The sequence below is a fragment of the Brassica rapa genome, chromosome A09, assembly GCF_000309985.2.
Source record: "Brassica rapa cultivar Chiifu-401-42 chromosome A09, CAAS_Brap_v3.01, whole genome shotgun sequence".
Classification (NCBI taxonomy): Eukaryota; Viridiplantae; Streptophyta; class Magnoliopsida; order Brassicales; family Brassicaceae; genus Brassica; species Brassica rapa.
The window spans coordinates 22,458,099-22,481,826 of record NC_024803.2 but is presented as its reverse complement, the minus strand read 5'-3'; the positions used below and the strand labels follow the sequence as shown (position 1 = coordinate 22,481,826).

At 44.4% G+C, this 23,728-nt stretch overlaps 1 protein-coding gene and 1 long non-coding RNA gene across 3 annotated transcripts; both read right to left on the bottom strand.

Annotated features, from left to right (window-relative positions):
- Positions 1 to 3,482: 3,482 nt before the first annotated feature.
- LOC117128163 lies at positions 3,483 to 13,524 on the bottom strand. 2 transcript variants are annotated; one of them, XR_004451361.1, is made up of 2 exons: positions 5,913 to 13,524; positions 3,483 to 4,273 (listed from the first exon to the last, which is right to left on the bottom strand). It is a non-coding gene; the product is annotated as an uncharacterized LOC117128163 (long non-coding RNA). The 2 variants fall into 2 exon arrangements; XR_004451360.1 differs by having other exon boundaries at positions 3,483 to 4,269.
- An 8,303-nt stretch (positions 13,525 to 21,827) lies between these two features.
- On the bottom strand, positions 21,828 to 23,314 carry LOC117127762. The gene is made up of 5 exons (XM_033278414.1): positions 22,942 to 23,314; positions 22,760 to 22,848; positions 22,399 to 22,615; positions 21,895 to 22,319; positions 21,828 to 21,848 (listed from the first exon to the last, which is right to left on the bottom strand). Exons 1-5 carry the CDS (start codon positions 23,312 to 23,314, stop codon positions 21,828 to 21,830), a joined length of 1,125 nt encoding a protein of 374 aa, XP_033134305.1.
- Positions 23,315 to 23,728: the final 414 nt, after the last annotated feature.

The following is a 23,728-nucleotide window of genomic DNA, read 5'->3' as shown; positions in this document are numbered from 1 at the left end:
CGACGACGAGACGTCGACATCGTTCGACATAGGCAACCACACGACGATCGATGTAACACTTACCCATCGATCGATATCTAATCCGGTCAGATGTATCTTCCCTACTTGTTACATTTCGAACATCATAAAATTTTTATCATAACTCCGGCTGAGTTACACTGGGACAGTGTAATTTAAGTCTGGGGGGAGATTTACTGATATAATTTATTTTATTCTTACGTAAAAAGGAATTTCAAATAAATTATGCTTAGCTATTGAAAATAGGGACTATAATCTTATATTGATTTAAACATGAATATCTAACTAATCTTTAGCACCATTTTAGATTTACTGATTGCAGATAGCACTAAAGATGCTAAAGCGGATCAACCTATCAACTACGCACTTGCCTTGAACCGTATGAAGTAACCAAAGCTGATTTCCAACACTAAACCTGACATAACCGCTAGGCTTGGGGCTTGGTATACATGGGATCGGATTCTTTAGACAGGTCTGGAAGGTAACGCCTGGTTTAGATTATTTATCACATTTTCTCTCTCTAGATTTCGACCCTAGATTAGTTAGTGGGTATTAAAAAAAAATAATAATAATAAAATAAAATAATAAAAAAATAAATAAGATCTATAGTTTAATTAGGATGAGTCTGAACATGACTTGGTGGCTAAAACCATTAAGGCTTGATTCATAAAGACTCAAATAAAAGAGTTCGAAACTGGACTTGGAGGCGGCAATCTTCAAGGCTCGCTTTCGCAAAGAACTCTTGGATATAGGTAAAAAAAAAGTGAACAGAACTTGGTGGCAACCACCATTAAGTTTTGATTCATGGAAGCCTGTCCAATCTTGGTCACTGATCCTGCAATAGAACCAGACTTTGACTCAAGAGAGAAATTTAGAGAGAGAGAAACTAGGAACTAACTTTTACCTGCAGCTCCAGATACCTGTCTGAAATCCTTGCATCCTGTGATCGATACTCCCAAAGTAAATCATTCACTTTATGTTTATGCTAATAAATGAAATCAGTAGAGGGTATGTCAGACGAGAATTGATGAGTTGTGTTATGTTAGAAATGGTTGCTAAGCTAGGATATTGCATAGTGTGCTTTTGTTATTATGACTTTTTTAAATATGGTTGCAAAATTGTTGAGGAAAGATTTCTATGTTTTAAAATCTTAAATCCTTAAATATTTTCAAACCTCTTTCAGAGAGACTGCCTGTATGTTTTGCTTGAGGACAAGCAAAACGGTAAGTCTGGGAGAGTTGATATACCTTGGATTTGACCCAATTTTATCCATGGTATATTAGTATTTTACTATATATATATATATATATATCTATGTTTTCTACTCTTCTAGATATGTTTTCAGGTTCAGGTGCATTTCGGAGTAAGGCTATGACTTTGGAGCATTTTGGAGCTTAAAGGACATTTCACCCGAGCTGACCACTTAGAGGTCGACGAGAGGAAGAATAATCGATCGATGCGCATCAGTGCTAACGATCGATATCAGGAAATGCCTCGACAGATGAAGATTAATATCGATCGATGTACACAAGTACCATCGATCGATGTCGAGACACCAGACGCGACATTTTGGATTCAGCAGACTTAAAAACCAAGGCCAAGCCAAATTACCAAAATGCCCTGACGAGTTTCTAACCTAGTAGAATATATACTGCAAGTGTTTTGACTGCAGAGAGAGCTTTTCTTTCTAGACCTAGTTTTGTTACAAGTTTCATTTGGAGAGAAGATCACTTGTGATTGGAACTCCTTGTTTCTATTTCTTTTCATCTATTCTATGAGTTCTTATTTCTCTATTGATATGAATTGCTTTGCTATGTCTGAGTAGTTCAACTGTTAGATCCAGGGTTCAGATAGGTTTGTGGGATTAGCCCCAAACTATAGATCTGCCTTGTTGTGATATTCATGATAGATTTGTATTCATTGCTTGTTTTAGCTTTGCTAACTAGAACTTGATCATAGGATTGCATATTCAAGCACCCTTGTTATCCCATCCTGACATCTATCTATCATATTAGGATTGCTAGAGAGGGCTAACCGCCAATTTAGAAACTTAGTAGGGCATTTCATACTCGCGCATAGGCCTGGCTAGAACCCGTCGATCGATGTCCTCAACTGACAATCGATCGATGTTGGCAAAGGTGTATCGGTCGACGTCTTAATAGACTATCGATCGACACTCTCTTGTGTCTGCATCTAACCGGTGAGACACAAGATCTAGTCTGTTAACCAGTGGTACATGCGACAGCTGATCACTGAGTTAAGCGAATGAGCTCTAACATATCATGCATGCAACAGTTAGACATCTGTAGGAATTATAATCTCCAACACCTGAATATTGGCTCTGCATCTAATATCATTTCCAACCTAAGTTACATTTATTATTTACTCGCTTGTTACTATTGCTATTTCATTAAAACATTTACAACCTTTAGAATTAATAAACACTAGATTTAATTGTTCCCTAGCTCCTTGTGGATTCGATCCCTAAGTACTACATCTGAACCTCTTTTGATGAGAGTAACACTCCTTAGGGTAATTTGAGTGGTATCAACACATCAGCCAACTGATCTTCACTTCTTGTATAACATGGCAAGATCACTCCCAAGATTATCATCTACCTCACCTTGTGGCAGTCTACTTCAATGTGCTTTGTCCTCTCATGAAACACTGAGTTTGTAGAAATGTGAATAGCCGCCTGATTGTCACAATGCATAGTCATTGGTGTTGCTTGCTCAATCTCCAAGTGCCTAAGAATTCCTTTGATCCATACCAACTCGTTGGTAAGCTTTAGCATAACTCTATACTCAGCTTCAGCACTAAAGGATGATACAACCTTTTGCTTCTTACTCTTCCAAGTAACCATGTTTCCACCAATAAAAGTGCAATAGCCTGTTGTAGACGTTCTATCTGCTCTATCTCCAGTCCAATCAGAATCACAATAACCCACTACTTCAGTGCTCTTATTGCAGCCCATCCATATACCAAGTCCTTGAGTTCCATTCAGGTACATAAGAACTCTCTCCACCATGTGCCAGGGATGCTCTCTTAGAGCTTTTGGCTCACTTGGTTCACAGCAAAGCATATGTCTGGCCTGGTGATAGTCAAGTATATCAGCTTCCCCACAAGCTTCCTATACAGCTTTGGATCATGGAACAGCTTGATGTCTTCAATCTCCCCCTCACGTGGAACCTTTGTATCCATCCTCCATGGGCATCTTGCCTGTTCTTTCTCCATACGCACCAGCATCCTTCAAGAGATCCAATGCATACTTCCTTTGAGAGATAAATAACCCTTCCTTGGATCTGCACAGCTCAATCCCAAGAAAGTACTTCATCTCTCCTAAATACTTTATATCAAATACTGATTTCAGAAACTCCTTGGTGGCTCGGATTCCTTCCTTATCACTGCCTGTTATGCTGATTTCATCCACATACACATGCAAAACAATGCGGCCTGAGGGAGTATTGAGGGTAAAGAGGGTGTGATCAAGCTTAGACTTCCTGAAGCCTCTACCATTCAGTGTTGTGCTTAGCTTATTGTACCACGCTCTAGGTGATTGTTTCAATCCATAGATGGCTTTCTTCAGTCTAAGAACATTTCCTGGCTTCACCATTCCTTCAAGACCCGGAGGTGGTAGCATATAGACTTCATCTTATAGCTCTTCTTGGAGGAAAGCATTCTTCACATCCATTTGCCAGAGATCCCACCCAAGGTTGGTTGCATATGCTAGTACAATCCTAATGGTATGGAGCTTTGCAACAGGTGCAAAAGTATCAATATAATCCTCTCCATAGGTTTGTGTGAAACCTCTTGCTACCAGCCTTGTCTTACGCCTATCAATCTTCCCATTAGGTAAATACTTGATGGTGAATATCCACTTGCATGACACAGCTCTCTTTCCCTTAGGCAACTCACTCTCATACCATGTATCATTTCTAATCATGGCATTAGCTTCATCATTGACTGAATCCCTCCACTCTTGAATCAGCATTGCTTCTTCATAACTTCTTGGCACATAGCTGTCATCTAAGCTTACCATAAAGAAGTAGTGCTCTTCCGGAAACTCAGCAAATGAGCACACAGCTTGGGAAGGATGCTCCACAGCCTGGGTATTGTAGTACACTCTCGTGTTTACCTAGTTTCTCGTGTTTGCCCACTCGGAAGCATCCCTCCTTACCCGTGTGCTTCGTCTCAAAGGAACTTCTACTTGTTCCTCAACAGCTTCTTCTTGTATCTGGATTTCTTCTTCAGCTTCCTTGTAACAGCCCGATCCCCCGGCGTCCGACCGGGGTTATCGAAGGGGCGTTATGGACACGTGTCTACTCATTTAGACAACCCTACGTGTCCCGTTACTGGTCCCGAGAGACGAGCGCATAACCTTCTTTGAAATACCGTCACACCCACATCCATATACTTCTACTTACAGTCCTGCGCAGAGGGAAAAATGGAAATGGAGGGGTGAGCAACAAGTTACTCAGTGAAGTGGTTCTAGACCAGCCTGCCCGCATGACACTCTATACTACTCTATGCGGGAACTAGGACTGACTAGCCACTACAATCAGTTAATGCATTTTATCATTTCTTAACGTCATCTATGATTTTCCACATTCACTTCCATTCATTTCTAACAACCTAGTGATCAATCAATACAATGATCTCACTCATTGCCACACACGTCAAACCATAGACTTAACCGACTCATCTTACCAGTCCGACTCGATCCTATGACACCTTTAACTCCCGTTACCCGACCATGAGCTAAAAACCCTACAATGCACATCCTTTTCATCTTTTCGTCCTTTTCAACAGTGGGTAGCCCCAACTAGGCTTCTACCCCATATTCTTGTGGATTGGCCACATCTCCTATGGGTGCTTCCATATTCTTGTGGATTGACCACATCTCCTATGGATACCTAGCGTGGACTACTACCCCACATACTTTCCTTAGACTCTCTATATGCTTTCCCACCCATGCTTAACCTTAACATCATTCTCTCATACTTTTACTTATCCTTTCACTTCCTTATCATTTTCACTTATCCCTTCCCAATCTCATTTACTTTCCTTTTTCATTCATACTTGTACTTGGGACTCAATCACTAGACGCCACCCGTTATCGGTGTCACACACAATACACATCGCATTCAAGTTCTACTTCAATAACTTTTATAATCATTACTCATCTATCGTCCTAGCATTTATTTCTCTCTAGCATCCTAACTTCAATCACAACAACAGATGGGACAACACATCCAAACATACAAGAATCAACTACCAATCAAACATCACCACAACAATTCAATTCAGTTCATCAAGTCCCATTTATCAGTATGAGGGTTCTTATGCATCATGATCCGTTCATCTATCATCCTAGCAATACCATGTCCTATCAACCTAACTCCCAATCAGGGTCTAATCAAACCTAACTCCAACATATAGGAGTATACAGAATCATGAAAGAAGGTTGGGTTCGAGACACTCCACCTTGGCTTAGATCTGGATCTGGATCTGGAAGCAAGAGACAAGGGAGAGGAGATTGAGATCTGGTCACCACCACCACTACACGGCGCCGGCGAGGAGAGAGAGAGAGAGAGAGAGCGTGCAACGGTGAGGAGAGAGAGAGAGTGACGGCGAGGAGAGAGAGACGCACGGGAGAGAGAGAAGAGAGAGAGAGAGGCGGCGCAAGAGAGAAGGGGAGAGAGCTCGACGGCTAGGGTTTCGGGTCTCCGGAAATTCTCTGCAGAGCTTCGCTTCAGGTTTGTGATGAGACAAAAGGAGGGGGCTCCAACTCCTTTTATAGGAAAAAGAGAAGGAAGCCCTAGGTTTTTGCCATTTGAGCCGTAGAGAAGCCCATATTCTTTGGAAAATTTATGGGCCAGGAATCGGGCCGTTACATTCCTGACCTTCATTCTGAACTTCTCTTACTGATTCATCTCCACTTTGTACAGGAGAATCTGAGCCTTGATCTTCTAGACCTCCAGCTTCTTATGTGCCTTGATCTTTTAACCCTTCATCTTCAGATTAACTTCCCCCTCATTTTCAAAGTGTGATGGTTTTTCAGCGGCCACTTGAGTAAGCTCTTCACGCCTGCTCTGATCATGGGACACGCCAATACCGAGTTCTTCTAGTATGTTTCTCAAACTAGCAGCTCTATCTGATGGTTGAGAAAGCTCTTCAAGCTCCTCCCAATTCTTCTCTACATAATACCCATTATCTTCCATGAAATTCACATCCCTAGACACCAAGACTCTTCTAGCAGTGGGATCAAAGCACTTGTATCCCTTTTGAGATGTGGAATATCCAATAAGCATAGCCTTGGTGCTCTTTGCTTCAAGTTTGTTTCTCATCTCTCATGGCACCAGTACATAGCACACACACCCAAATGTCCTCAAGTGATCCAGAACTGGTCGACTCTTGTTGAGTACCTCAAATGGAGACTGATCCTCTAGGATTCTGGTTGGTATCCTGTTGATCAGATAGCAAGCAGTCATCACAACATCACTCCAAAATCTCTTAGGGACACTCTTGTGGAACATCATTGAACGGGCCACTTCCATGAGGTGTCTGTTCTTCCTTTCAGCAACTCCATTCTGTTGTGGAGTGTAAGGACAGCTAGTCTGATGTAGAATCTCATGTTGAGCTAGGTGATCTTTGAATGCGTGGCCTATGTATTCCCCACCATTATCTAACCTGAAAATCTTAATCTTGGTATGATAATGGTTAGTAACATAGCTTTGAAAATTTTTAAATGCATAAAAGAACCCTATCTTTTGTTTTAATGAGTGTTAACCAAGTGTATTTGGATTTTTCATCAATGAATGTGACATAATACTTATAATCATCCCTAGATAAACAAGTTGCAGTCCAAACATCAGAGTGAATCAAATCAAATCAATTCTCATAAATAGTGGATTATCTTTGAAACACAGTTCTACAATGTTTGCCCAAAATACATGCCTCACAATCATTATTTTTAAACGTGACACCTGGTAACATAATGCTTAAAGCCCTAACATGTGGATGTCCAAGTCTAGCATGCCACAATGCATCTTTACTTAAGGAAGAAACATAACTAAATGGGAAGCAAGAACTAGAGATGAGACTAAGATCTTCAAGCAAATAAAGGTCTCCTTTGGTTGCTCCTTGCTCAATCAACTTACTGCTCTTAATATTCTGAAACTTAACATCATCAGGACTAAAGATAACATTGCATTGAAGATCAGTGGTGCATCTTTTGACAGATAAAAGATTAGAAGTAAACTCAGGCATGAAAAATTCTTTAATCAGGTTATTATCACTAATCATTTGATGAGATGCACCAGAATCAATGATCAAAGGTTTATGCATGTTTCTAGTAATCTCAGTCCTTGATGGTTCATTTTGTTTTATCAGGTTTCCTAGTAATCCTAACATCTTACTAGTTATACTCGGCTCACTAGCAGCAGTGTAAGCGCTTTTAATCATGTCTAGTAAATTATCAGTATTACTAGGATTACTAGCAGTAGTGTAAGAGCTTTTAAAAATGTCTAGTAACTTTTAAGTAGTACTAGGCAATGTATGAGCAGCATATGAGTGTCCAAGGGTGTTTCCGAGAGTGTTACCATACTCCTTAAGAGCTTTGAAGAAGGCTTCAAGGTCAGCTCTCTTGAATACCTACTGATCCATACCCTTTCCAATCAGTTGATGAGATGCCAAGGCTCTACCTTCACTTTCACCCACCTTGGCGCCTGAGCTAGCTCCGGATGAACCAGCACCATTTGCTTCAGCAGAAAGATGAGCCTTTGCTTCAACACTCACTCTTCTTGTAGGCGAGGATGTAGGATCCAACACTCACTCTTTTTGTGACCGGTCCTCTTGCAATGCTCACAGCTTCCCTCATACTTTTCATACTTCCTTCCCGAGCCTCTGTATGCAGCCTTGTTTGCTTGCATTCCTTCAGCTTGATGAGCCATAGTGAGCTCACCTGTAACGCCCCCGATCCGGAATAAATAAAAGTTAATTAGTTTGCCATGCACCAATCAAACAAGAACATTCACGACAAACTAAAGAACCCTAACCAGATCGAAGATACTACTACCACGTGCCCGAACATTTGATCCGAGGTTCCAATATCAGATCTGAAATCCTAAGATCATATGTCCAAGAACGGCGTTCCTAGCGATTCCAAGTTAAGGCTTTGCAACCCGAGTTTGAAACCGTTAGTTAGTTCGTCCCGGACTAGGACTAGTATCATATGGAATCCAAGCATTTCACAAACCCTTTTTTATATTCATATATACCTTAAGTTCAACCACATCAAAATTTATACATGCTCGAGCCGATGTTCAAAACCATATCTTACATATTACAAAACGTACATGTTTGCAAAAGGTAGCAAATCTACACCAACAGCTTTGTGCTCCTCCGATCCCAAATGGAACCTACTACTACGGGTTACCTAAAAAACAAAGAGTCTAATGAGCAACTATTTTGCTCAGTGAGTCGGGTTTCCTAACAATTATTTATCCCCCCATTATGCATCAAACATTAAGCAACAAGGATCAATTATATTAAGAAATATGCAATGCAAAAATAAAGCAATCATGTAAACAAGCATCCACTCTTCACGAGTGGTTAGATCATTATCGATCATCGAGGACTGCCTCTCGCCATTGGTTCCTATCTCGATACAAAGTCCATAACACATCCCTTCTTGCGCCCATTGACTCTAAACACAAAGTCTAAAAAGCCGATGGCCCGGATAATACACTTGCCGCATCGTCATGCAGCTACACGGTCGAGGGTAGCTAGCCCTATCACACGTGTCTTCGCGTCCTGCCCAGAACTAATTTTTGTAAGGCCCTGGACAAGGCACGGGTCTCGAGTGGACACCAATGACTCTCACGACACTCCACCCAAGTGTCGGACTCTCACGGATCAAGTCCATGAATTTACGGGTTTCCCCGTTAAGATATGATCAAACATGTTATATTATCTCAGCTGAGGCCCAAACAATATAATGCAATGACATAAGTATATGCAACACAACATCAGTGTATCACAATCATATTATACCCCTCGAGCCGAAGCCCGACGATATAACTCAATATCTTTCACAAACATCAATCATTATCATATCATTATATATCTAAACGCGCAACCTAGCAATGCATCAACCAATACTCTTGTTTTGCAGGCGCTAGTCGCACACACAACAATCATAACCCATAACCGAGACTCACCTCAACACTTAGATGAAAGTTTTTGACTGGAAACGCTTCTATCTCGCGGTCGGCTTCACTTTAAAGTTTTATCAAAAAACTCTAGAGCTTTAGAAATCTTTGGGTTTTGACTTTTTCGAGCTGCTATGGTTAGGGTTCTAAGCATGAGAAATGACTAAGGGGGGTGTCTGCTATTTATAGGGGTGGAGAATGAGCTCAGGAGAAGGTATAGGTCGTGGGTTACAAGCAGGAGCTTTCCTGGCTGCCCCATGCAACCAATTGGAGAGAGATTGGTGTGCAGCCACAAATCTGTCCAATTAAAACAAGTTTTGTGGCCAACCACCAATTCAACCAATAGGACATAAGCAAGAGCTGCTTGGAGGATTCTCCAGTAAAGGAGTAACACATGTCTAGCTGCTTAAGGAGGTAGACAAGCAGCTGCATCCTCCAGAAGCTTCCGGATATGCTTAACACATCGTAAATGGGCCCGAATGGGCCGTATTTAAATCCCGAACGTGTTATAAGCTGATCCGAGCTGGCAGAAATGTTTCTCCTTGACAAAACCTAGATTTCTTAGACCATAACATTTCTAAAATAACTCTAAGGTCATTCTATCTTAAGGCCTTATAATAAATTTTCAATTAATTTTCTCGTCCGACTAGGACGTTCTAGGCCGAACCGCGAGCATTTTCAATCCACTAAACTTCTTGAAGAATTTATTTCTTCAGATGGAAAAATATTCTAAGACTTTCTAAAATTTTCTTTTGTACCTTGGGATCCACAAACATCCACGGGAAAAGATCAATCCGACTTTCACTTACTTGAGTAATTTTCTCGGCTGTTACAAGATTTTTCCTTGTCTGCGTTTTACTCTTTAAAGAGGGTTATTACATTCTCCCCCTCTTAATAGAATTCGTCCCGAATTCTATTGTGGTTTGATGCTCCACCCATCTGATCTTCATCATCTTCCAAAAACAGTTCAGGATGAGTTGCTCTAAACCTCTCTTCATCTTCCCATGTCACAATTACTCGACGCTGGTTTCCCCAAAATACTTGCACTTGAGGAATCTCTCGATTCTTCAGTTTTTTTATTCGTCTTTCGCCGATTCGAAGTGGTCCTTCAGGGTAAGTGAGGTTGGAACGAAGGTTTTCAACTCGTTGCGGCTCTACTTCGGTAGGATCTCGTATATGCCTTCTTAACATTGAGACATGGAAAACTGGGTGAAGTGCCATATCTGATGGTAACTCTAATTGATAGGCTATTTCTCCAACCCGTTGCATCACTCGGTATGGTCCTATATCTCGAGTGGCTAACTTTCCCAATTTTGCGAATCTATCTCTCCCTTCCTGTTCGGCCACCTTCAAATATGCCCAATCACCAACTTGAAATATTACTTCACGTCTATTCTGATCGGCATACTTCTTCTGCCTGTCTTGAGCTTTCTTCATATTCTCCCAGACGATCTTTATCTTTTATGTTGTTTCATCTACTACATCTGGTCCTAACATATGTCTTTCTCCAACTTCAGCCCAACACAGTGGTGTGCAGCAAGGTCGTCCATATAATGCCTCATATGGGGACATTCCAATACTTGCATGGTAACTGTTGTTATAAGAGAACTCTACCAAAGGTAAGTATTGTTCCCATGTACCTGACCAGTCTAAAACACACATCCTTGGCAAAAAAGTCGACTTTTTTTGTGACAACCTGCCCCGTGGGACTACCCGCCCATGGGCCCCAGGTTCACAGCGCTGCAGCGCACCGACCCCAACCCCTCTATTATGAGTTCTCTCTAACTCCATAATTAGGTTGTTGGTGAGCCTCGAACCCAGGACCTCACCCTTTAACAGCATTCCCACAGGAAAAGCTGTCACCAATTGAACTGCAGATCAATTGGTGACAGCTTGTCCTGTGGGAATGCTGTTAAAGGGTGAGGTCCTGGGTTCGAGGCTCACCAACAACCTAATTATGGAGTTAGAGAGAACTCATAATAGAGGGGTTGGGGTCGGTGCACTGCAGCGCTGTGAACCTGGGGCCCATGGGCGGGTAGTCCCACGGGGCAGGTTGTCACAAGATCAGTCCCCAATACTTGCTGGAAAGCTCTCCAGAATTGAGCCATAAATCTTGGATCACGATCAGATACTATGTTGGCAGAAAGTCCGTGTAATCGTACTATCTCCTTTAAGTAAACTTCTGCCAGTACTTCTACCTTGTCAACAATTCTAATGGGTAGAAAATGAGCAGTCTTAGTTAGTCGGTCTACCACCACCCATATAGTATCATTCCCTCTTCCTGGTGCTCGAGGCAGTCCTGTTACAAAATCCATAGCCACTGACTCCCACTTCCATTCTGGGATTGGTAGGCTTTGCAATAATCCTCCCGACACTTGATGGTCAGCTTTAATTTGTTGGCAGGTCTGGCACTGAGCTACCCACTTAGCAATTGATTGTTTGATTCCTGGCCAGTGATAGTATCGACGTATATCCTGGTACATCTTGGTGCTTCCAAGATGAATACTTAATATTGAGTGGTGTGCGGTTCTCAAGATCTCTTCTCGTAACTCCTTTCCTACAGGTACGGTTATCCTTCCGTTCAGTAGGAGGGTTCTGTCATCAGCCAAATGATAACCACTATCATTTCTTCCGCCTGATTTTTCAAGTTCTTTTATATCTTCTTTAGCTTCACATCTTCCTTCTGCTCTTCTCGAATTCTTTGCAGGAGGTTTGCTTGATTCACTACTCGTAATCCCAAAGGCTCGCTTCCCTCGCCTTCTATGGATGAAAGACTAATCATCTTGAATTCTGCGTTTAAGGCTTCTAAGTCTTTTCAATAGCCGTATCACTTCTCCTCCGACTCAGTGCATCTGCTACCAAATTCGCCTTTCCTGGGTGATATTGGATTTGTAAGTCATAATCCGTGATAAACTCCATCCACCTCCATTGTCTCAAATTCAAATCTGACTGAGTAAAGAGATACTTGATACTCTTGTGATCAGTAAGGATTTGAATCGTCTCGCATAAAGATAGGATCTCCATATTTTTAAAGCAAATACCACTGCGGCCATCTCTAGATCGTGGGTGGGGTAATTCTCCTCGTGCTTCCTTAACTGTCTTGAACCATAGGCGATGACCTTTTCATCCTGCATCAGTACACAACCCAATTCTACTCGAGAAGCATCAGTGTATACTATGTAAGGTCTTCCTGGAATAGGTAATGCAAGAATAGGTGCTGTCGTCAAAGGTTCCTTTAATTGTGTAAAAGTCTTTTCCTCTTTCTTATCCCATTCAAATGATATATCTTTCCCAGTCAGCCTTGTCCAGGGTTTGGCGATGATGGAAAAGTTCCTCACAAACTTTCGATAATACCCAGCCAATCCTAGAAAGCTTCGAACCTCGGTAGCGCTGGTAGGCGTGGCCAGTCCTTAACTACTTTAACCTTTTCAGGATCTACTGCAACTCCCTTCTCTGACACTCGATACCAAGGAATCCAATCTCCCTTTTCCAGAAACTACATTTACTAAACTTGGTGAACAACTTATGGCTTCTTAATCGCTCTAACACCTTTTGGAGGTGCTCTGCATGTTCCACTATACTCTTGGAATAAATAAGTATATCATCAATAAAGATGATTACAAATTTATCCAAGTAATCACGAAATATATCATTCATCAAGCGCATTAAAGCAGCCGGCGCATTAGTAAGACCAAAAGGCATTACCACAAATTCATAGTGGCCATACCAGGTCCTAAAAGCCGTCTTCATGATATCAGACTCTGATATTGGGATTTGATGATATCCCGATGCCAAATCTATCTTTGAGAACTAGCTTGCCCCATGAAGCTGATCCAACAATTCATCGATCCTTGGCAAGGGATACTTGTCCTTTACTGTAACATTGTTAATCTCTCTATAATCGACGCATACCCGCATGATACCGTCTTTCTTCTTTACAAATAAGACTGGTGCTCACCATGGTGAAGAACTCGGTCTGATAAATCCTTTTTCTATCAAATCTTCCAACTGCTTCTTGTTGGGGTCAAAAACGGTTACGACAAATTTAACATTCAAAACGTCCGAGGAAGAAAATAAGAATTTCTCCGAAGAGTATTTTTCGGAAATAGACTCTTTCTTACGAAAAAGCTTTACGGAAGAAAGAATCGAGATGTCCGACGAAAAGCTCTAAACAAGTCGCTATGCAGCGACCGAGCGATCGTCCCGCTCGGTCGCTACGTAGCGACCGAGCTCGAGCCAAAGCTCGGTCGCTACGTAGCGACCGAGCGATCATCCCGCTCGGTCGCTACGTAGCGACCGAGCTCGAGCCAAAGCTCGGTCGCTACGTAGCGACCGAGTGATCGTCCCACTCGGTCGCTACATAGCGACCGAGCTCAGCCAAGCTCGGTCGCTACATATCGACCAAGCTCGAGCCAAAGCTCGGTCGCTACGTAGCGACCGAGCGATCGTCCCGATCGGTCGCTACGTAGCGACCGAGCTCGAGCCAAAGCTCGGTCGCGAGCGATCGTCCCGCTCGGTCGCTACATAGCGACCGAGCTCAGCCAAGCTCGGTCGCTACGTAGCGACCGAGCGATCGTCCCGCTCGGTCGCTACGTAGCGACCGAGTAGTGACCGAGCACTCGTCTCGCTCGGTCGCTACGTAGCGACCGGGCTCGAACCAAAGTTCGGTCGCTGTGTAGCGATTGAACCTTTCCGAACATCGATACGATACTAGTCCTTGCGTTCTCGTCAAACCTTCGAATGCTATCTCCCGAAGACCGTAGCGAGCTCAGTCCATGTTTCCCGCTATTCTAATTCATCGATCAAACTTCGCGGATTAGAAACCGCGGAAAACTCGTAGTAAACGTGTCGAGTCGGAAGACGGCCCAAAGGGACCTAAAACACGACTCGAGGCCCATCCTACGATTTTTCCTAACCAAAAGCCCGTGAACCACAGCATGGTTCATGCTTGGCCCACGAGGAAGGATAAGTGTCAAGTTTCCGCGGATAAATACGGAAGTTTCGAAGATAATTGTGAAGATCGGGAAAAATGGAATATCTCCATTTTTATGCTATGACGGCTTAAGGGCAGAAGAGTAAAATCGTAAACCGACCTTGGAGCTAGTATATAAGGAGTCCTAGGCGAGGAGCAAGGGGGGGAGAACTTTTTCAGAGCAAACTTATCACTTAGAGCAATTTAGGCAATTTTCCGTTTTTGTTATTTCGATCTGCGACTCAATTAGGTTTAGCCGTCTTAGGGTTGCTAGAACTAGGAATCTCGCCGACAGCTCTCGAGCCCAGGCTTATACCTTGTTGTAACGCTCATACGCAGATTCGGAATAAGATCTACTTTGCTCTCTTTTCGATTTCTTATTTTTATCGTTGTTATTCTCGTGTTCTTATTGCTTGACGTGTGGTAATTAACAGATATCCGGGTCCTCTGGGAAATTAGGGTTTTCCTAGTTTCCTTATTTAAACGGAAATCGACAGTGTGAATTTCGGTTCCCACAGTTTGGCGCTAGAAGGAGGGGGACTTACGGATCAATCTAACCCGCAAAAGCCACTCAACGATCATGAACGATATGCGAGATTCGACGTGCGCGAACGTCATCTCATTCAAGGGGGGAGAAACGATCGATCGAGCCAAACCTCGAAACGATCTCCTTGTTATCGAGTTGACGATTCGAGATATCGACGTCGCTAGAGTACTAATCGATACCGGAAGCTCGGCCGATATCATCTTCAAAGACACTCTTGAAAAGATGGGGATCAGTCAATCCGAAATCGCAAAATACCTAAGCCCACTGCTAGGACTTTCGGGGGAAACGACTATGGCCTATGGATCGATTAGACTCGCTGTCAAAGCCGGAACCGTGACGAACATCACAGAGTTTCTAGTCGTTGACCGCCCCGCATCTTACAACGTTATCATGGGGACGCCATGGCTAAACACCATGCGCGCAATCCCATCAACCTACCATCTTTGCCTCAAGTTCCCGACCCCTAACGGAGTCGAGGTAATCTGGGGAAATCCAAGAGTTTCACAGGTTTGTTTCGTCGCGGAACTAAAACGAAAGAGACCGCTCCTCGAAGTTACTCCTAAAAAAGCGGAGAAAAAGACCTCCAACAAAGATACGCAAAGTCAGGATTCAGCGGAATTCTTCTGGCAGTCTCGCAGCATCGCAGCTCTGGATGAAAAACGTGAGCCAACATGTGAACCCGTGGTAACGATCTGTCTCGACGAAGCCTTCCCAGAACGCTGCGTCGAGATTGGAGCCAATCTCCACGAGCCTTAAAAAGAATCTTAATACTTTCGCATGGGCTGCGGAAGATATGCCAGGAATCGACATTAACATAACATGTCACGAGCTGAATATCGACCCAACATTCAAACCCGTCAAACAGAAAAGACGAAAGCTAGGACCCGAACGTGCGGCCGCAGTAAACGATGAGGTCGAAAAACTGCTTAAAGTTGGGTCGATAACGGAAGTAAGATACCCGGACTGGCTCGCCAACCCCGTAGTAGTCAAAAAGAAAAACGGGAAGTGGCGAGTTTGCGTAGATTTTACCGACCTAAACAAGGCATGTCCAAAGGATAGGTTCCCTCTACCACATATCGATCGATTGGTAGAAGCAACAGCGGGCAACAAACTCTTATCCTTCATGGATGCCTTCTCAGGTTATAATCAAATTAGGATGAATCCCGACGATCGTGAGAAGACTGCGTTCATTACCGATCGCGGAACTTATTGCTATAAGGTAATGCCCTTCGGCCTCAAAAACGCTGGAGCAACTTACCAACGACTCGTGAACCGAATGTTCTCCAAACAACTCGGAAAAACGATGGAAGTTTATATCGACGACATGCTCGTCAAATCCCTCAAGGATCGAGTTGAGCGAGTATGACATCGAATACCGACCAAGGACGAGCGCAAAATCACAAGTCCTCGCAGACTTCTTGGTCGAACTTCCAACGGGAGCAATAACCAATGAGGAACCAAATTCCACCTGGCTCCTCCACGTCGACGGATCCTCATCCAAGCAAGGATCGGGTATCGGGATCCGTCTCACATCTCCAACAAGCGAGATCTTGGAACAATCGTTCAGGCTGGAATTCCATGCCTCAAACAACGAGGCCGAATACGAAGCATTAATCGCAGGTCTACGTTTGGCTCACGGCTTAAAAATACGTAACCTCCACGCCTACTGCGACTCCCAGTTAGTGGCCAGTCAATTCAGCGGAGAGTATGAAGCCAGAGACGAACGGATGGATGCATACCTCAAACTGGTCCAAGGTCTAGCTCAAGACTTCGACTGTTTCGCCCTTACCCGGATCCCCCGTTCCGAAAATGTCCACGCGGACGCCCTCGCGGCCTTAGCATCAAGTTCCGATCCAGGACTCAAAAGGGTAATCCCGGTCGAATTCATCAAACATCCGAGTATCGGACCACCAGTCGTTGTCAATCTCATAGAGGGTCAGGACGACGAGGAAGAAGAAATTACGATACCACCACCATCGGAGCAATCTGATTACGGCTGTGATACTCCATGGCTTCAGACGATTCGAGACTACATTATCGACGGGCAACTGCCCGCCGAAAAATGGGCAGCTCGCAAGATCCGAACACAGGCCGCACGCTACGTAACAGTGGACGGCGAAATCTACAAATGGAGATTCTCCGGGCCACTCCTGACGTGCCTGGAAGGAGAAAAGGCGAGGAAAGTAATGGAGGAAATACATTCCGGCTCATGCGGCAACCATTCCGGCGGAAGATCACTAGCCGTGAAAATCAAACGCCACGGATACTATAGGCCAACAATGATCGGAGATTGCGAGAAGTTCGCACGAAAATGCGAAAAATGCCAAAGGCATGCGCCAACTATCCGACAACCGGCCGAAGTTCTTTCCTCCATCACATCGCCTTATCCCTTTATGCGCTGGGCCATGGATATTGTCGGACCTCTGCATAATTCAAAGCAAAAGCGTTTCCTTCTAGTCCTTACCGATTTTTTCTCAAAATGGGTAGAGGCGGACTCGTACGCAAGAATAAAAGACGTCCAAGTCGAGAATTTCGTATGGAGAAACATCATCTGTAGGCATGGAGTTCCTTACGAAATCGTGACCGATAACGGGTCTCAATTCATTTCCACCCGATTCGAGGCATTCTGCGAAAAGTGGAAGATACGACTCAACAAGTCAACTCCCAGATATCCGCAGTGCAACGGACAGGCTGAAACAATCAACAAGACCATTCCCGACGGGCTGAAGAAACGCTTGGAAGCCAAAAAAGGTAGATGGGCCGACGAACTCGAGGGAGTCCTCTGGTCTCACCGTACCACCCCAAGGCGAGCAACGGGAGAAACTCCCTTCGCCCTGGTATACGGCACGGAGTGCATGATTCCCGCAGAAGTAGAATTTCCCGGTGTTCGAAGAAGGTTCTTATCTGAACGAGAGGAACTCAACAATGCTATGCTCTTGGACGACCTCGACCTCATTAACGAACGCCGGGATCGAGCGCTTATCCGAATTCAAAATTACCAGCACGCCGCTGCAAGATACTATAATTCCAACGTACGGAATCGTAGGTTCAATCAGGGAGATCTGGTCCTTCGCAAAGTCTTCCAAAACACCGCTGAACGAAACGCGGGAAAACTCGGAGCAAACTGGGAAGGTCCCTATAAAATCGAAAAAGTCGTCCAACCAGGTTCTTACGAAATAGCCAACATGCAGGGCATAAAAATCCCTAGAACCTGGAATGCGATGCATCTCAAAAAATACTATCACTAAACAAACCAACTCGCAATCACTGAACTACGAGACGGCTTGATCTCCGCAAGGAGTACGTAGGCAGTTTGCCGAAAGGCAAATTCAGCTGTCCCCCCTCATTAAAAAAGGGGGGGAGTGGGTACGTATACTCGTATACTCCCAAAAAATCGAAAAACTTCTTACCACACTTTTGGTGTTTTCGACTTATAAAAACATCCTCACCCGCAAAATCGCAACGAGGTCTTCGGAAATCAGTCGGCCGCTTGGGAGAATCAACCTTTAGCATCTCGAGACATCGCAAAAAATGCCTCAAAGTTGTTTTCTTCCGAGCAAACGAAATCTCCGCCAAAAAAAAGAAAACACATACATGCACACATTCACATTTATTTTGCGCAAAATAATCAAAACAACGGCACACGCCACCAAGTCCGATGCTGATCACATCGAACTCATAAACGTCCTAAACAGACATAGACATCTCACGGAGATGACTCTCTTACATCCGACACAAGGATAATATCGCTATAAAAGAAATCCAAAATTTTGGTCTAGCACTTCCGGTCTCCGGAGAGATGCTCGATTCGTATCAAACAAGTCGTATAAGCCGAGAACTTTTTGCGGACTTTACATCGATACGAATCAGGAAGAAATCGCGACAGGAAAAACGATAACCGGTTAGTCACCGCACAATCCTTAAACCGAAAGTAAACCTAGGTCTTGCCCTAAACCCAGCGCCCTGGTCTCTAACATCTCAAAGGCATGATATCGAAAGATAGGAGATTCTTAAAACACGCCTCTATGTTTACGTTTGATACCTTCAGCACCCCCGCAGAGTTCACATCTCGCGGAAGAACTCTCGAAACAGGTCTCGAATAAAACATTCCACAATTGAAGAAGGATATGAGACGACAACTCATCACCTTCCTCCCCACTATTCACAAATTCATAAAAAGCGTTATCCGATTATCATATCATAAAGCCGCAGAGCGGCAGGGATTCAAAGCCACACACGGCCAGTCCCGAAATACAAACAAGGCCATTCAAGGCCGAAACATAAAAACATAAAAAAAATCTCTCGCAAGAGATCTAACCCAAGTCACCCTCATAACTTACGCCCCCTCTTCACCCGCTGCCTCGTCCGAGCCTGGAGCCGCGTCGCTTCCGTTCTCTCCGACCATCGGGTCTTTCCCCTCTGGGTCTTCTGAACACGTCGGAAGGAAGCACGCGGATTTCAGGTCGGCTAGGATGAGACCGAAATCCCCATCCTCGGCCGCCATATCTCCCTTGCAGCCGGACAGCCGGGCCTCTTCGGCCTCCAAGGTCGGGGGAGTCTCACTTTGGAACGACCGAACTACGGCCATCCCGCCCTCAATCGTCGCCAAAACGAGATCCCTGCTCCGGATACACTCGAGGGAACCCAGGGAAGCAGAAATCTTCGCCAAGCGAGCTTGAAACTCCGCACGAAGAGCATCCGTAGCCTCTTGGATCCCACGGCGCGCTAGTCCCGCGTCACTCTCGATCTGACGCTGGAATCGGCGCACCTCCGAGGATTTGGCCTTCCTGGCCTTCTTTTCCTTGAGCAAGGAACTCGCCGTCTTCCCAAGGTCCCTCTCAAGCTCTCCTATCGCAACCTCGAGCTTCGACACTTTCGCAGAGTGAGAGTCCTCGACAGCCGTCAACATAGCCTCGGTTTCGGACCATCTTCCCTGAAGCTCCACCAACTCCCCGGAAAGGCGACTGGTCTCAGAACCACATTCACTGATCATCCCATCGATCAACGATATGAACTGCGAACGGTAAAAATTCTTAAGACTAAGTCCGTAAAAAGAATGCACGAAAGACGATCGAGAATTCAAACAAGAAACAAACCTTTCCGCGAAGTCCCGATGCTAGGCTCGACCCACCTCGCTGCGAAGTCTCCCCGTCACCGCTCTTGGCAAGCTTCCTCTTCCGACTCTTAGGCTGAGTAGCCAGGACAGCGCTAGGAGCACGCAATGCCAGAACGATTTCTTTTCTGGCTGGAGGCGGAGGCATAGAGTCAGCGGCTTTCTCTTTGTCCTCGACGAGGATCGGAGTCGTGGAAGATCCCGCAGGTAGGGCTTGCGGGAGAAGAGCCGCGACATCGGTCCCATGACACGAGGCAACGACCTGCGCGGAAGAAGACGGAAACTCGGAGCCAGTTTGAGCCAATCCTTTCTCGGCTTGGCGACGAACTAGTTTCTCTCGGAAAGAAAGATGACCGGCAACACAAGCCGGCACTTCCGCCGGAGAAGTTGGAACCGGAGCCGGAGAAGTGGCCTCACCCATCTCGATGTCGGAATCCTTCTTATCACCTTGGGAGGAAGACATGTTGAAAGGAAAATTATGAAACTAGAGAGGTTTTTGAAGGAGGGAAGGTGTGAAGAAAATGAATGACAAGAGCTCACTACTTATAGAAGTATGGGTTCGGAATGTCGTCTCGACAACCTTTTTCCGCGGAATTTTAAATGTAAATTTCGTCCGATACACTTAACCTTGTCAAAGTCATCTATCCGCCCGCTAGAGTCACAACTCTAACGGGCTGGGGGGCTAACTGTTGGGGTCAAAAACGGTTACGACAAATTTAACATTCAAAACGTCCGAGGAAGAAAATAAGAATTTCTCCGAAGAGTATTTTTCGGAAATAGACTCTTTCTTACGAAAAAGCTTTACGGAAGAAAGAATCGAGATGTCCGACGAAAAGCTCTAAACAAGTCGCTACGCAGCGACCGAGCGATCGTCCCGCTCGGTCGCTACGTAGCGACCGAGCTCAGCCAAGCTCGGTCGCTACGTAGCGACCGAAATCGAGCCAAAGCTCGGTCGCTACGTAGCGACCGGGCTCGAGCCAAAGTTCGGTCGCTGTGTAGCGATTGAACCTTTCCGAACATCGATACGATACTAGTCCTTGCGTTCTCGTCAAACCTTCGAATGCTATCTCCCGAAGACCGTAGCGAGCTCAGTCCATGTTTCCCGCTATTCTAATTCATCGATCAAACTTCGCGGATTAGAAACCGCGGAAAACTCGTAGTAAACGTGTCGAGTCGGAAGACGGCCCAAAGGGACCTAAAACACGACTCGAGGCCCATCCTACGATTTTTCCTAACCAAAAGCCCGTGAACCACAGCATGGTTCATGCTTGGCCCACGAGGAAGGATAAATGTCAAGTTTCCGCGGATAAATACGGAAGTTTCGAAGATAATTGTGAAGATCGGGAAAAATGGAATATCTCCATTTTTATGCTATGACGGCTTAAGGGCTGAAGAGTAAAAGCGTAAACCGACCTTGGAGCTAGTATATAAGGAGTCCTAGGCGAGGAGCAAGGGGGGGGAGAACTTTTTCAGAGCAAACTTAGCACTTAGAGCAATTTAGGCAATTTTCCGTTTTTGTTATTTCGAGCTGCGACTCAATTAGGTTTAGCCGTCTTAGGGTTGCTAGAACTAGGAATCTCGCCGACAGCTCTCGAGCCCAGGCTTATACCTTGTTGTAACGCTCATACGCAGATTCGGAATAAGATCTACTTTGCTCTCTTTTCGATTTCTTATTTTTATCGTTGTTATTCTCGTGTTCTGATTGCTTGACGTGTGGTAATTAACAGATATTCGGGTCCTCTGGGAAATTAGGGTTTTCCTAGTTTCCTTATTTAAACGTAAATCGACAGTGTGAATTTCGGTTCCCACACTTCTTTAATTCAGCAAGCTCAGCTGGAGCCATTCGATAAGGTGCCTTAGCTATTGGGGCTTCTCCCGGCTCTAATGTAATGGTGAAAGGATCACTTCGTGGTGGGGGCAATCCTTCCAATGGCTGGAATACATCCTGGTATTCTTTTACTACTGCTATCTCTTCCAACTTTGTCCCTTCATTCAATTCTCCTCCAAGGGTAGTTAGAGTTACAAGATATACCTCGCCCTCGATCAAATATTTCTCAACTCTTAAGGCAGATACAAGTGACACTCCAGCACTTGGACATATTCCATAATATGTCGTTAATGGTTGTCCGCTTTCTTCAAGTGTAATTCTTCCTCGGCCACAATCCAACTGTGTGTAGTATCTCGACAGCCAGTCCATGCCCAAAATCACTTCGTGTTGTCCTAAAGGAACAACTAGCAGGTCTGCTGGATATACCATTGATTCCAAATAGATTGGAATCCTAAGTACACAACTATCGGCACGAAGGTTATGGTTCCCAGGGGTTCTAACTGAAACACCTACCTTTACTCTAGTAAAGGTTCCCTTAAAACTCGACACTACCTCGGGTATCACAAAGCTATGTGTGGCACCCGAGTCGAAGAGAACATGCACATAAACTCCACCAACACACAATGTTCCTAAACAATATTTATTTCACATTTTATATTTCATGCATCAAATTCACACAAACAAGCAATGAGTTAAAACCCTACTTACCTGTGATCGGTCCCTGATGGGGCTGTTGTGGTTCGGGTTTTCCTAACTCTAAAGCATTCACTTGCTTTCCAACTTCCTGGCGCTTCGGGGCTGGTTCAATCGCTAGTCTAGTGGGTGGTGTTGGAAGCGTAACTTGTCTATTATGGGGACAACTGTTGGCATAATGCCCTTTCTCACCACACGAGAAGCAAGTAATATAATCAGGGGCTTTTCTTCCCTGACTATAAGGACAATTGCTAGAAAAATGTCATGTACCAACACAAGTGTAACACACATCTGGGCCATTCGTAAACCGTCTGTCGTTCCTTCTTCCTCGGCCTCTCCCTCGATTAAATTGTCCTTTATTATTCATTCTTCGTACTCCTAGCCCTTCAGTTCTGCGAGATGGCTCTGCATGCTTCATCATGGCTTGATCCTTTTCCATACCTTTTTCAACATTTACTGCTATCTCTGCCAATTCATAAAGGATATGAAACTTCACTACTTGCAGTCGGCTAGCCAAATCCGCTCGCAATCCTCTTATAAACCTTCGAATTAGCGCACCTTCATTCCTTTCTCCATAATGAGAATATTTCCTTAGCTTTGTAAACTCTGCCTCATACTCCCTCACTTTTCGGTTGCCTTGAGTTAACTCCAAGAATTGAATCTCCAGCCGGTCTTTTGCTTCAGGTGGGAAGTATTTCCGTTCAAATTTCGTTTTAAAATATTCCCAGTCGATCTCTCTTCCCATATAGTATTCTTCCACGTTATCCCACCAATCAGAAGCATCTTTGGTCAAGTAGTATGTTGCCACATCCTTCTTGAAATTATCAGGGCAGTGGATAGCCCGAAAGTGTTTCTCCAAATTCCTCAGCCATGTTGACGCTTCGAAGGGATCTGTTCCTCCAGGATATCTAACGGTTCCAAATTTCTTCATTTACGTGACCATCTTCAGGTACTCAGAAGGGGAGGATGGTCTTCGCTCTGATGATTCACCGGTTCTATGATCAAGTCTATCTAGCAAGCATTGTACTAATACTATAAGAGGATCAGAACTCCCAGTTGTCCTCTGTTCTTGCCTACAATGTGGCTCGGGCGTCCTTTCCCGGTGCATGAACTCAGATTCATTCCGCCTTGGATTATGTGTTGTTTCATAATTCCGCCTTGATCCATACATATCAGGTGCTTGATTCCTCTCCCTCAGATCCTCATATCGTTTTTCTTGCTCATAGCCCATATGTGAATCCGTCGGATTTCTCCCGGTCGACTCATGTTCGTGTTCATAGCAATGGTTATTTCTTTGTGCTATCGCAGAATCATCTGTTACCTCAAGGTTTGAATAGACTCTGCG

What these genes read in the sequence shown, in the direction of transcription:
- LOC117127762 (XM_033278414.1), bottom strand. Translation starts at nt 23,314, where the DNA reads ATGAAGAAATTTGGAACCGTTAGATATCCTGGAGGAACAGATCCCTTC. An exon ending in CCATCAGGGACCGATCACAG is followed by an intron (nt 22,320 to 22,398) that starts GTAAGTAGGGTT and finishes AATATTGTTTAG; the next exon opens with GAACATTGTGTGTTGGTGGA. An exon ending in AATATTTGATCGAGGGCGAG is followed by an intron (nt 21,849 to 21,894) that starts GTATATCTTGTA and finishes AATTGAATGAAG; the next exon opens with GGACAAAGTTGGAAGAGATA.